Source organism: Indicator indicator, chromosome 10 (genome assembly GCF_027791375.1).
Source record: "Indicator indicator isolate 239-I01 chromosome 10, UM_Iind_1.1, whole genome shotgun sequence".
In the NCBI taxonomy this organism is placed as follows: domain Eukaryota; kingdom Metazoa; phylum Chordata; class Aves; order Piciformes; family Indicatoridae; genus Indicator; species Indicator indicator.
In genome coordinates, this window is record NC_072019.1 from 26,522,888 (window position 1) to 26,537,653 (window position 14,766).

Below are 14,766 nucleotides of genomic sequence, written 5' to 3' on the forward strand. Positions count from 1 at the left end.
GGGAGCCCAGAACTGGACTCAATAATCCAGGTGTGGTCTCACTAGGGCAGAGTAGAGGGGGAGGGGAACCTCCCTCCACCTGTTGGACACACTCTTCTTAATGCACCCCCAGAGACCACTGGCCTTCTTGGCCACAGGGGCACATTGCTGTCCCATCTGTATCTTCTTGTCTACCAGGACTCTTAGGTGCTTCTTCATGAAGCTACTTTCCAGCAGGTCAACTCCCAGCCTGTACTGCTGCAGGGAGCTATCCCTCCCCAGGTGCAGAGCTCTACACTTGCCTTTTCTGAACCTCATTAAGTTGCCCTCTGCCCAGTGTCACCTGGCCACCTCCTACCTCTCCTCAGGCACAGCAGACACGAGCGTTCGACACTCTCGGGGGGTGTACACAACCTCGATGTCATCGGGAGGGAACTCAAGCAAGTCTCTCAGAGGTCCAGTCTCCACTGTAATGGGGTGTGTGATAAGGTAGTCCTCCAACTCAACTGGGTCCACTGCTTCGGTGAGTGGCACCTGGGCAAAGACAAGCCATGGAAGGGTCTTAAAACAAGGAACAAAGGAAAGATCACGGGCACGTAACCATTTGTTTTTTAAACCAGCTCTTCTGCCTTCTGACTTAGGTTGGAAGATACCTTAGAGATCATCTCCAACCTCCCTGCCATGGGATGGGATGCCTCTCAACTAGGTTTGGCTGCTCAAGGCTTCATCCAACCTGGCCTTGAACAGCCCCAGGGAGGAAGCATGCACAATCTCCTTGGGACATCTATTTCAGAGTCTCACCATCCTGCTATTTAAGAACTGTGGTGGGTTGAAAATTGCCCTCCCAAAACACTAACTTTGCAGGACTAGCTCAGGTGGAAGCAAATGAAAGCTATATTCACAGGCAAAACTACAATCTCCAATGAAATGCAATGAGTATATACAAATATACAGTATTTACAGGATTTACAGGGATTTACAATTAACAAACAGCACAAAGAACCTCCTAAAATTCAGTCTAAACCTGGTCTCCATCAGCTTCAAACCATTCCCCTTCTGTTGCTAGACACCCTCACGAAAAGTCCCTCTGCAGCCTTCCTGTAGGATCCCTTCAGGTATTGGAAGGCAGCTACAAGGTTCCCCCAGAGTCTTCTCTAGGCTGAACAATCCCAGCTCCCTCAGCTTGTTCTCATGACAGAGGTACTCCAGCCCTTGGATCACCTTTGTGGCCCTCCTCTGGACTTGCTCCGACAGCTCCATGTCCAATTTTATGATGGGGATACCAGAAATGGATGCAGCATTCAAGGAATTTGATCTCACATCAGGTTGGTGGTGATAACCTTAGCTAATACATATCACAGAGCTGGTTTTCATGTCTTTTATCTGGTATTTGTCTGGGTATTTCTTTCAAACATATCATAGTTTAAAAAAAACAACAATTTTTTAGAAGCATGTGTATGTTAAGAAATTCGTTAGTTTGCATCAAAAAAAAGCTCTGCACTTTATTTCCCATGTGTATGACTTCAGATTTGTTATTACCATGCTCTAAGACCCTAATGAACAGTCCCTCTCCAGCCTTCCTGTAGGATCCCAATGGGTGCTCACAAAGCATCTTTACTGGGCACAAAGCCTGCACCTGGAGCACAAGGAACAACTGACCAAACACACATGCAGGGAACCAGAAGATTTCACTGGCAGTACTGATCTCAGCATGCTGTACAAAGTGAGCTCGTTTTTAGATACAGGGGGGAAAAAGAAAGAATTGCATCAACTGGATACATAACCACATTGCATAACTGTATTTTTGCATATGTACATTATATAAAGACATCTATACATTCTGAGAGGAGCTCTTTATGCTATGAGGCTGTATATAAACACACACATTAAGAAAATGAAACACCAAAAACAAGTTTGGAGAAACCTCTTGTCTCTACAGCAACTGACAAGATTTCCTAGAATTCCCTGGCACATCCCAGTGAGGCTGAGTGGTTTAGTAAGTCCCAAAAACACACCAAAATTAAGCCATTTTTCATTACTGCTTCCGCTTTCCTGACGTGCTGATAATTTCTGTAGAACAGGGAACTAACCTGCAGCTTGCCTTCTGCTGGAAAAGAACACTTAGACCTTTAGAGAGCATCTAGTCCAACCCTCCTGCTAAGGCAGGGTCACCCAAAGCAGGCTGCTCAATGTTCAGGCGGTGTTTGAATCTCCTTAGAGAAGGAGATTCCACAATCTCTCTGGGCAGCCTGCTCCAGGGCTCTGGCACCCTCACATCAAAGAAGTTTCTCCTCTCATTCAGATGGAATGAGTTTATGCCCATTGCCCTTTGTGATATAAGGGGGTGGGTGTGGAAACCAGTCTCCCTGGAGAGGAGGGAGGACCACACAAACTGGTGAAATCAGCAGCCCAGCTGAAGTGCATGTACACCAATGCACGCAGTATGGGCAACAAACAAGATGAACTGGAACTCTTGGTTCACCAGGAGAACTATGATGTAGTTGCCATCACAGAAACATGGTGGGACGATTCTCACAATTGGAGTACTGCACTGGGGGGTTATAAGCTCTTTAGGAGAGACAGGCAAGGGAGAAGAGGAGGAGGGGTGGCCCTGTATATTAGGGAATCCTTTGATGCCTCAGAACTTGAGGTTGCAGATGAAAGGGTTGAATGCTTGTGGGTTAAAATCAGAGGGAGGTCACACAAAACTGACATCCTGGTTGGAGTCTGTTATAGACCACCCAACCAGGATGAGGAGGCCGATGAGATATTCTATAAGCAGCTGGAAGCTGTCTCAAGATCATCAGACCTTGTCCTTGTGGGGGACTTTAACCTACCAGACATCTGCTGGGAACTTAATTCAGCAGAAAGGAGACAGTCCAGAAGGTTCCTAGAGTGCATGGATGGCAACTTCCTGATGCAGCTCTTAGGTGAACCTACCAGGGGCAAGGCTCTGCTTGATCTGCTGTTCTCAAATAGAGAAGGGCTGGTGGGAGATGTGATGGTTGGAGGCTGTCTAGGGTGCAGCGACCATGAGATAGTGGAGTTTTCAATATGCAGGGTAATAGGGAGGAGCAGTAACAGAACCCTCACTTTGGACTTTTGGAGGGCAAACTTCAGGTTGTTCAGGCAACTTATTCGGAAAGTTCCCTGGGTAACAGCCCTTAAGAACAAAGGGGTCCAGGATGGTTGGACCTACTTCAAACAGGAGCTCCTAAAGGCACAGGAACTGGCAGTTCCCACATGCCGTAAGACGAGCCGGCGGGGAAGACAACCGGCCTGGATGAGCAAGCAGCTCCTGAAGGATTTAAGGGGAAAAAAGAGGGTTTATCGCCTTTGGAAAGGGGGGGAGGCAACTAGTGATATGTTTAAGGATGTTGCTAGATCATGTAGAAGAAAAATTAGAGAGGCAAAAGCACAGTTAGAAATTAAACTAGCCGCTTCTGTGAAAGACAACAAAAAGCATTTTTATAAATATATTAATGCTAAAAAGAGGGGCAAGAGGAGCCTCCACTCTTTATTGGACGTGGAGGGTAGCATTGTAACTAAGGATGAAGAGAAGGCTGAGATTCTAAATACCTTCTTTGCCTCCATTTTCAACAGTAAGGCAGGAGGACTTCAGGATAACTGGCCTCCTGAGCTGGTTGATGGGGTCAAGGAGCAGTGTTGTACTCCTGAAATCCATGTGGAATTAGTTTGAGACTTGTTGAGTCACTTGGATATTCACAAGTCCATGGGACCTGATGGGATTCATCCTAGGGTGCTGAAAGAACTGGCAGATGAGCTGGCCAAGCCTCTCTCCATCATTTTCCACCAGTCCTGGCTCACTGGAGAGGTCCCAGAAGACTGGAAACTGGCCAATGTGACACCCATCCACAAGAAGGGACGAACAGAAGAACCTGGGAACTACAGGCCTGTCAGCCTGACCTCAGTGCCAGGGAAAATCATGGAGCAGATTGTCTTGGGGGCAATCACTGCATACCTGAAGGATAGCCAAGGAATCAGGTCCAGCCAACATGGATTTAGGAAGGGCAGGTCCTGCCTCACCAACCTGATCTCCTTCTATGATCAGGTGACCAGCCTGGTGGACGTAGGAAAGGCTGTGGATGTAGTCTACCTGGACTTCAGCAAGGCCTTTGACACTGTCCCCCACAGCAAACTGCTGGCCAAGCTGTCAGCCTGTGGCTTGGACAGCAGCACTGTGTGCTGGGTTAGGAACTGGCTGGAGGGCCAAGCCCAGAGAGTGGTGGTGAATGGTGCCACATCCAGCTGGCAGCCTGTCACTAGTGGTGTCCCCCAGGGATCAGTGCTGGGCCCCATCCTGTTCAATATCTTTATTGATGATCTGGATGAGGGGATTGAGTCCATCATCAGTAAATTTGCAGATGACACCAAGCTGGGAGCAGGTGTTGATCTGTTAGAAGGTAGAAGGGCTCTGCAGAGGGACCTTGACAGGCTGGACAGATGGGCAGAGTCCAACAGGATGGCATTCAACAAATCCAAGTGCCGAGTGCTGCACTTCAGCCACAACAACCCCATGCAGAGCTACAGGCTGGGGTCAGAGTGGCTGGAGAGCAGCCAGGTGGAAAGGGACCTGGGGGTACTGGTTGACAGCCGCCTGAACATGAGCCAGCAGTGTTCCCAGGTGGCCAAGAGAGCCAATGGCATCCTGGCCTGCATCAGGAATAGTGTGGCCAGCAGGAGCAGGGAGGTCATTGTACCCCTGTACACAGCACTGGTTAGGCCACACCTTGAGTACTGTGTCCAGTTCCAGGCCCCTCAGTTTAGGAAAGATGTTGAATTGCTGGAGCATGTCCAAAGAAGGGCAACGAGGCTGGGGAGAGGCCTTGAGCACAAGCCCTATGAGGAGAGGCTGAGGGAGCTGGGGGTGTTCAGCCTGGAGAAGAGAAGGCTCAGGGGAGACCTCATTGCTGTCTACAACTACCTGAAGGGAGGTTGTAGCCAGGAGGGGTTTGGTCTCTTCTCCCAGGCAACCAGCAGCAGAACAAGAGGACACAGTCTCAAGCTGTGCCAGGGGAGGTTTAGGCTGGAGGTGAGGAGAAAGTTCTTCACAGAGAGAGTGGTTGGCCATTGGAATGTGCTGCCCAGGGAGGTGGTGGAGTCACCATCCCTGAAGGTGTTCAAGAGGGGATTGGACGTGGCACTTGGTGCCATGGTTTAGATAGGCATGAGGTGTAGGGTGACAGGTTGGACTTGATGATCCTTGAGGTCTCTTCCAACCTTCTTGATTCTTGATTCTTGATTCTATCACAGGGCACCACTGAAAAGAGACTGGCACCTTCTTCTTTACATTCACCCTTCAGATATTTGTAAACATTACCAAGATCCCCTCTCAGGCTGCTCTTTTCCAGGTTAAACAGCCCCATGTCACTCTGCCTTTCCTCACCACAGAGATGCTCCAGGCCCCTCTTCCTACTGAGGTGGAACCCCCTGTGTTCCAGCTGATACCTGTTGTTCCTTGTCCTGTCACTGGGCACCACCAAAAAGGAGACTGGAACCCTCACCTCGACACCCACCCTCCAGGTAGTTGTAAACATTAGTAGGATCCCCTTCTCTCAGCCCTCTCCAGTTCTCCAGACTAAACAGCCCTGGGTCTCTCAGCCTGTCTTCACAGGAGAGATGGTCACATCCCCCAGCCGTCCTCATAGGTCTCCACTGGACTCTCCCCAGTGGATCCCTTAGTCCTTAAGGTTTAAATGTGCTTCCTCAAAACTTTGCAGAACCAATCTCAAATTCCAGTTTTCAAACTTCCCTTGCCAAAAAGTTGTGCAACGAATCAACTTTTTACGCAAGGAAAAAGACTTGGCTAGCACAGAGGGTATTGAAAGAATTTCTCCTTCCACGCCAGCTCCAATGAATACAGCAATTTTCTTAAACACAAAAGGCAGAAAAATGGTGTGAGTCCAGTGAAGTCAGGTGAGTTGGAGCAGATGACTTTATGCCAGGTAAGAATGTGGTCAACAAAACACGGTGTCTAGAAACTCCTCATTTCCGCAATTTAGGTAAAAGACACAAATTAAGTTCTGTGTAAAGACACGCACCACCTCATTCTCAGTTGGATTCGATGATCTGAGAGGTCTTTTCCAACCAAAACAATTCTATGAATCTATCATCACCTATTTATCTCTGATCTCACAAACTTTTTTCCCCTTTGTAATCTTGAACTCTGGAAATGAAATACATGATTTGGAGAACTTTTGAAAACACAAACCAAATACTTTTGAGTGGTTTTCTTCACTGCAAAGCTACACAGAGAGCAGATTCTGTCAGTGCTCTTTCTCACGCTGCAGTTAACGTGTCATCACCTCACACTATCTGCTCCTTACATGCAGACAGACCAGCTCCAGTTGGCATGAGATCACTGACAAAACATGCAGCACTCAAGTGTGATGGTTTGTTACTGAGGAAATGCTAAAAGTGCATGGGTTTGTTTTTTTTTTTTTCAAACAAGCCAATGCATAATACTAGTGCTGATGCTTTGTCTGCATGTCACCCTTGCCACTGGGGTTCCACTCAGTCCCAAAGAGCAAGAATATAGAAAGGGAGTCTCCTTGCAAATTAAAAATATTAAAATCATGAGGCAAAACCCACAAAGGCACTGGGCAGCAGCAGAGGTGCTGGGAAAAGCCCCCCTCTCAGGTGCCCTCATTGCCCCACCCACACACCAATGCAGCTCTGTGCTGGATGATGAAAGCACCCTCACTGGAAGAAGGTCAGAGGGTTATGGTAACCTCAGAGGGTGTCTTAAAGCTGCTTAACTGACCCTATTTTTAAGCCCTAACATTTTAAGACTTATTTTTACACCTCCTGATGACCTCCCTTCCACACTGGCAGCTCCAAAGCTGAGGCAATTTCTGGTGCACTTGCTCAGCTGAGCCAAGCTGAGCGTTGCAAGTGAGCTGTGTTTCAGTCTGTGCATTTACCCATTTACCTGTGCATCTTCTCAGGCTAACAGAGAGGAACCTTTCCCTCATTCCCTCACATATTTCTAATCCACTCATCCTGATAAGCAGAACAACATTACCACCAGATGAGAAAAACACTCTGTATCATTGTAGAGTTGAGAGGAATGTGCAGGACTGAGCAGACACAGGGCAGAGACTGATGCTGCCCCTGGCATTTCACATCTCAAATTTCACTCCAACAAGAGTTTTGTCATGTCTTGGACAAGAGATGAATGAAGTGGCTATGCTAGTTAAAAAACCTAAACTGGAAAGGTTGGCACTCCTTAGGGGGCTACCCAATACCAGGTCTCAGGTCTGTGCCCTAAGGGCTTCCAAACCCTTTGTACCTCTCAGGATTAGGTCCGAGGCTGCACTTCACAATCTTCCAGGTTGTCTCCTTGGTTAGCTATTGTACCATGAAGATGTAAACAAACATAAAAGTCAAACCCAGAAGCCTGTATTAGACTCACCATCTGTGCAGCCAGAAATACTGTCTAGCACCTGAGTAAACAGGCCCAACATAAATTCATGGTTATGAAGAGGAACTACTTCGTGTCAGACTATTGGCACATAAAAGGCAAACACATCATTATCAGCTTTAGGTATCTGTGGGAGAAGAAGTGCTGAAAGAGGAGGAGGAAATAAGGATGATCAAACACACCAAAAGGAAAATGAACCCAAAAGGGGTTCCAGTATTTTAACAAACCGTAAGAGCTCATCATGGACAGATGAGGGTTGGTCTCTTCTCCCTAGTGACAAGGGATGGGAGGAGAGGCAACGGCCTCCAGTTCTACCAGGGGAGGTTTGGGTTGCATCTTAGAAGAAACTTGACTGAAAGGATTCACAAAGTCAGTAACAGGCTCCCCAGGGAAGTGGTTGAATTCCCATCCTGGGAGGTGTTTAAAAGACACAGAGATGTGGTGCTGAGAGACATGGCTTAGCACCAGACTTGATGGAGTTACAGAATGGTTGGGCTCAATGATCTTAAAGGTCTTCTTCAACCAAAATGATTATGATTCTATGACAGACACACACTTTCAGCTCAACTAAGACGCCAGCCTGATTGATTTGGCTTATCTAAACTATTTAATGCACACATTCCATAGGTGCATCCATATTGTTGCAGCTGTAGCTCTCAGGAGTTGCATTATGAAACCCTATTTCAAAGGTTTACTACTCTCCTGCAACAGGGACTCCTGCAACAGGGACAGTGAACCTTTCTCTTTTAAGGCTCTGTTATTCTTCACTGTTATATCCCCTTAAAAGCCTGAAAATAAAATCCTGTTTCCTATCGACTTTGTCCTTCTCCAGACAGCAAACATTGTATTTTGCTGCAGTTTTAGTGCACTGCTAGCTGAAACATGTCTCCATCCTCGTTATGTCCTTCTTTTGAGCAACCACCTATATCACCACCATCAGTCACAGAAGGAGCACCTGCTCAAATCTGGCAACAGGGGCAGGATATGGCATGGCTCCAGGGAGGGTAACACAAACCCTGATCCACTCTAGCCAAGCATCTCACCTAAGATCTACAGCAGCAAAGGGCTAACCCAGAGGGAAGGCTACATTTGGGGCACCACAATGCAAAGCTCATGACTTATTCCACCCCACTAAGGAAGCAAAATGTAACATGCAAAGGGCAGATCTGCATTAAACCTGCTTTGTTGTGGCATTCCTGAGAACACACAATCATAACCAGCTCCCTCATGCAGAGAGGGACAAGCAGGACTTCCCACGTGTCCCAGTGACCAGGACTTTGCCATGCCCAAGAGACTGGAAAGGCAGCAGCAATGCTCAGAGGGAGCTCAACCAGAAGAAGTGTGCAGGGCAAGGTGACAAGGGTGATGGGACATGTGCCAGAGATGAACTTCTCCCTCATGCTCAAGAAATGACCAAAGGAGAAGTACTTCATTTACATGCCATTTCATTAGCTATCATGACATGCCCTTGCCTGAGCAGCCTTCCCCTCCAGTTTGCTGTCTTACTGACCCAATTACACTTACACCAGCACCTAAAGACTAAAGGTTTGCTCTCCTGGGCACTGCAGAGAAGCTCAGTCAGGGATCACAGTAGCAATTAGGGCAGAAAAATGGACAATTATGATCTCCGTCTCACAGATACTGACTGAGGCACAAAAGTCCTGTGTAGATCAGTGCTGTGTGTCCTGATGTCCACAGGCATTCAGATTTTTGCCTGAAGGCCTCTAACCTACCCTGTCCCTACACAAACAGATGGCCAGAGGGAATCCCCCTTGGTCCTGTTCCAGAATTTTGTTGCCTAGCCCCCACGTGCCGTACTGAGCATCAGGAGCAGTCCTGTGGGACACGTGCTGAGCACCACACTCAGCTGCCAGCTATGATTCCATGATTCTCTTCCAGCATATGTCAGCACAACCATGACAGGCACCATGTCCCTCACATCTCCTTCTCGCTCCCTCAACTCCGACCTCCTAAGATGCTTATTCTCACAGGCAGCCACCACAGCATTTTAAATGTGATGACTTGGCAGGATGCATCTGTCAGGACAAAGACCTGAACCTAACTTGTTCATGGCCCAATAACCCAAGACCAATTTTCCTTTTATTCAAAACAAGATGCATAATTCCTAAGGGCTAAGACTATGTCCTTGTGAGGACCACAGTACAATTTGGGGCCCTGTAAACATGACAATGGCAAGGACTGGAGAGTTACAGGCTGAAAGATTTGGGGCTATTCAGCCTTGAGAAGAGAAGGCTCCAAAGAGATGCTAGAGCAGCCTTCCAGTATCTGAAGGGGGGGGCTACAGGAGAGATGGGGAGGGACTTTTGACAAAGTCATGAAGTGACAGGACAAGGAGTAATGGCTTCAAACTGGAGGAAGCTCAATCCAGATTAAACATTAAGAGGAAATTCTTCTCCATGAGGGTGGTGAGGCACTGGAACAAGTTGTACAGAGAGGCTGTGGAGGCTCCAAGTCTGGAAGTGTTCAAGGCCAGGTTGGATGGAGCATTGAGCAACATGGTCTAGCAGGAGATGTCCCTGCCCATGGCAGGGGGACTGGAACTAGATGATCTTTAAGGTCCTTTCCAACCCAAACTATTCCATGATTCTATGATTACATCTCCTGCCTTTTGTGTGGGAGTAAAATTCCCTGCAAGGATATGATATGGGACCTTGAAAAATTAACCTTGCAGAGCTCCTCAGCACAGGGAGGATCCTGACTACTATTTTTACTTGCCAGCTAGACACTTCTTCAAAATCAGGGTGTTACTTCTTGCCAGTTTCGAAAGTAGGACAAAGTTCCCTCTTAACTTCAATACCTCCTTAAATATTAAACAATTTTTAATGTGCTAAAACCGTGACAGATTGCACCAAAGCTTCAAATTCTAAATTAATACCAACTTCCCACCCACTGCCTTGCTGGGCAAAATCTTGGAAGGACAGAAGAAGGAGATTAACATTTCAAAGCTGAGCCCCAGCTTTCTATTAGCTATCACTAGGTCTCCAGGGCAAACAGTCACTTCCCTTGTTGAGCATTCAGGAATGCAGACGGCCTGTTCTTGCTGTGGTAAAATCCTGTCACCCTTAAAGGGACACTGGGATCTCAGGGAACTGCAACAGGAGTCAAACCTGATGGACTGTAGGAAGGACTCAGTATAAATCTGAGAATGCAGACAATGTAGCACATTAAAAATAAACCAAAATTTGCAGGTGTGTCGGTGTGAGCTGAAATTCCCCCCCCACCAACAATAACCAGGCTAGCTCAGTCTGGAAGCAAATGAAAAGCTGTATTTACAAGCAAAGTCTAAAAACTGCAATGAAATGCAATGAATATGTACAAATATACAAAATTCACAACATTCACAAATATATACAATCAACAGAAAAAGCACAACCGATCTCCCTTTGCTTCCCCCCAAGGGGACCCTCCCAAAGGGGCCTCTCTCTCTCCCAAGAGCTTCCCCCCAGACCCCCCGGGACAGAGAAGCAGAGTTTAGTTAGAGCAGAAAGTTGTTAACTTAGCTGCCAAGGTCAGTACGTGTTATCTTCAGCCAGAAGAGAAGAAGAAACAGCAGCCAGACAGCCCAGCAACTGCCCCCACTGCCGAACGCAGAATGTGCCGAGTGCCTACTTTGTTTTGGGTAATAGTTCTTAAACATTTCTATCTATCCAATGGAAGTGTTTAGAACAATCGTTATTTTGCTTTCTTACACCCAATAGTGACTTATTTACATTCTTTCACTTTCTCTGTTCTGAACTTTGCAAGGAAAAATTAAAAAGACAGTTTCAAACCATCACAGCAGGCGAGTTGAAGGAAGGTAAAGGTTTAGAGAATTATATTTGTTAAACAGAGGCAACAGATCTATTCTTAAGTGTGAACTACAGACTCTAATCACTCTAAGAGAAGAGAAGCTCTGGGAAACCTTAGAGCTACATTTCAATATCTGAAAGGGACCTACAGGAAGGCTGGGGAGGAACTGTTTAGAAGGACTTGTGATGATAGGATGAGGGGCAATGGTTTGAAACTGGAGCAGGGCAGATTAATGTTGGAAATGAGGAAGAAATTCTTTACAATGAGAGTGGTAAAATACTGGAACAAGATGCTCAGGGATGTGGTTAAGGCCAAGGCCCTGGAGACATTCAAGATCAGATGTGATGTGGCCCTGGGCAGGCTGATCTAGTTGGAGGTGTCCCTGCTGACTGCAAGGAGGCTGGACAAGAAGACCTTGCAGGGTCCTTTCCAACCCAATGCAATCTGTTAATCTGTGTAAAAGGTTCTGAAACATGATCAGTGCAATATTAATCACTGTCAATGCTCAAGTAATTAAAAGCTGTTTTGCTTGCATTTTCTTTCACCTAAACACTCCAAAAATGGCTACCACTCGGTCCAAATTCCAAGGATCATATAATTTGCCTACTGCCATTACTGCATTCAATAAACCCATACCCCTAATTTCACAGACCTCATGACTGATGAGCACAGAGAACTCCTGCCATTTATTTTTTTTTGGCTGCATTTATAATACATGGAAATATTCAAATGAACCAAGAGATTCCTGGGCAATCTTTGCTTCTCATCAACCACAGAGAGCTACCAACCCTCAGCAAGCTGACACCTCCCTAGCCATAAAGTGCAGTCATTACCTCCCCATGGATGCGTACTGCCTCTGGAATGCAGTTCCCTATCTCCTGCTTTGCTCTAGCTCTTGCTGCCTCTTTTGCATGGCATTTAGACCTAATTACCACAGAGAAGACATGAGAGAAGTCCGTCGTGTCAAAGCACAAGCATGCCTCAAAAATCTCTGTAAGCATTCTCGAGACATAAATTGGTTTAGACATAGTCTGAAGCATCCATTTTTAAGATCTGAGAATATTTAGTATTAAGTTCATAGAATCACAGAATAGTTTGGGTTGGAAGGGACCTTAAAGATCATCTCATTTCCAACTACCTTGCCATGGGCAGGGACACCTCCCACTAGAGCAGGTTGCTCATCCAACCTGGCCTTAAACATCTCCACGGAGAGGGCATCCACGACCTCCCTGGGCAACCTGTTCCAGTGTCTCACTACCCTCACTGGAAAGAATTTCTTCCTAATCTCCAGTCTAAATCTACCCTCCATGAGCTTCAATCTATTCCCTCCCATCCTATCACTACAAGTCCCTTAAAGACAAGCCAAATGTGTATCAAATTCAAGTAATATCACAATGCTTAAAACCAAAAATGCCTCTAATGAAGGAAATACCTGTAAATACACCCACCTAAAGAGGGATCCTACATAAAACAAGCAACAGCCAGTTCCAAAACCAGTGAGATGTTTTATGTACAAATATTGCTAGGTTATTTGCTATTATAACTGGCTGCTAATGTAAGAAGCCATTTGGGTACAGAAATATTAATATTCATCAGAGATTAATTAGCTATCTGGGAATACTAAAGCAATTTCTTACCAAATCCAGAAAGACATGAGTTATGCCTCCAAGGATGGGTAAGAAGAACGATGGTATCTTCTTTGCTGGCTAAGAATCATGTCATTTCACCACGACAGTATTGCGAGAACACAAAGACTTTGAGAAAATGCAAGAGTTGAGGTTGATCTGAAAGAGACACCATCTGATAGCCTGCACCAACACTGAGAGAAAGAAAACATCAAAGCTCCATTATTAAAGAAAATATAAAGCCAAACAGTTTGGCCAGAGACTGCAGAAAAGCCACCAACTTCCCACTGCGTGGAGATGGATCTCTCCAGACCCTTGGGGTTCACATAGGCAACCCATGGAGGCTCTGAGCTGTGCAAGCTGAACCATGGTAACCACCACCATGCGTGCTCTTCTGAGCGGAAAATACTTGGCACAGTCATGTCTCAGTTACCAGTGGACAACTTATCCCAGGTATGGATTAACCACCAGACACACAAAGATACCAGAGCTGCCTATGCCATTAGCTCAGGAGCAGCACTAGAGGAGAGCTGAAGTGGTTTAGGTACGTGCCCAGGTGAAGAGATGACTGTGTCTGCCACATCCATGGGGAGCAAAGCTTCACCTAACAAGCCACTCGAGTCTGAGACAGCTTCAGGCACAGTCCCACTGTGTCTGCTCCGTGCACCTGAGACATCAGCAATGAGCCCCAGCACCCAGCTCATCCCTGCAGTGGCACAGCCATCTCAGAGAAAGGCTCAGCCTGTTGACCCAAGCTCTAGGGACCACAGCAGAACTCCAGCCCCAGGGACCACAGTGGACTCCTGTGTGACCTGTCCTGAGTGGTCCTGCTTTGCAGGGGGGTTGGACTCAATGATCTCTGGAGGTCCCTTCCAACCCCTAGCATTCTGCGACGCTATGACCTCTAGCCTCAAGTCTCCTTGCCTGCTCTTCAGCGCTGGTTCTGCAGAGCCACCCAAGTGCCCCTGCACAGTGACAGCATCGGCCACTAGTGCAAAACCTGGGCACATCCATTCAACCCTGCCAGCTCAGATAACAGAAACAAGGGTCTTGGGTTAGCTTAGCACTAGAAAGGCCAACAGCATGCTCAAGCTGCCTTCTGAGTGCAGGAGACTGCCAGTGCACACATGCAAAGAACTGCTGCAGCAGCACATCCACACCTTGCATGCTTATGTGTCCCCTGACATGGGCTTCCTTCAAGCATGCTCACAGCCAATACTAAAGCAGCTCCACCTGCTCTCCTGAGCCTTTGAGAGCAAGCAGCAGTGAGACAGCAAAGAGAAAGCAGCTGTCAGTCAGCATCCTGAAGCAGTGGTCTTCCAACCCACTGCTGCTTGCTGGCACCCTGGCAGCATTAGCCTAAAAGATTCTGCAAGCACACCAACAGGGACTGAGACTGAGATTTTGAATCCAATATTAGTAAGTTTTTGCAGTTTAATGTATTAGTAACACTTTCACTTAACATCAGTTTGTTTGTGGATTATATTCCTGAAAAAGATGTGTCACAAATTAACTTGAATAAACACAGAGTGGGATTTAATGGCAGTTTTAGATTCTGAGCATTTATTAACAGGCCTGTTAAGAATGCTTCATTTAATTAACTGAATTTACTTTATACAATAACACTGAGTTAAGATTAGTTATCTCTGCTCATACATAAACTGTTTTAAGTTACTGCAGATACACAAGACTCAGCAATGTTTCAATGGATACCAGAGTCCCCAGCCCACCATCCAAAATGCTGGTGACCTCTTCCACAAGGCTCACTACTAATGTTAGAAGTGATACACAGAATCACAGAATGCCAATCCAACCTTTCTAAGTGATAGTGGAGTTGAAATGAGCTGGCCCAGCACCCTGGCAAGCTGAGTGTTAAAACTACCCAGTGTAGAGGAATCCATTGCTTCC

The 14,766-nt window shown here is 46.6% G+C and overlaps 1 protein-coding gene across 1 annotated transcript in view; it reads right to left on the reverse strand.

The window, feature by feature from the left end:
• The window catches only part of DOCK7 (dedicator of cytokinesis 7), a 120,039-nt gene that overhangs the window by 89,305 nt on the left and 15,968 nt on the right, over positions 1-14,766 (reverse strand). Inside the window, exon 3 of the mRNA XM_054384559.1 lies at positions 338-513. Within this exon, the coding sequence (XP_054240534.1) occupies positions 338-513 (176 nt within the window). The remainder of the gene's footprint in view (positions 1-337; positions 514-14,766) is intronic.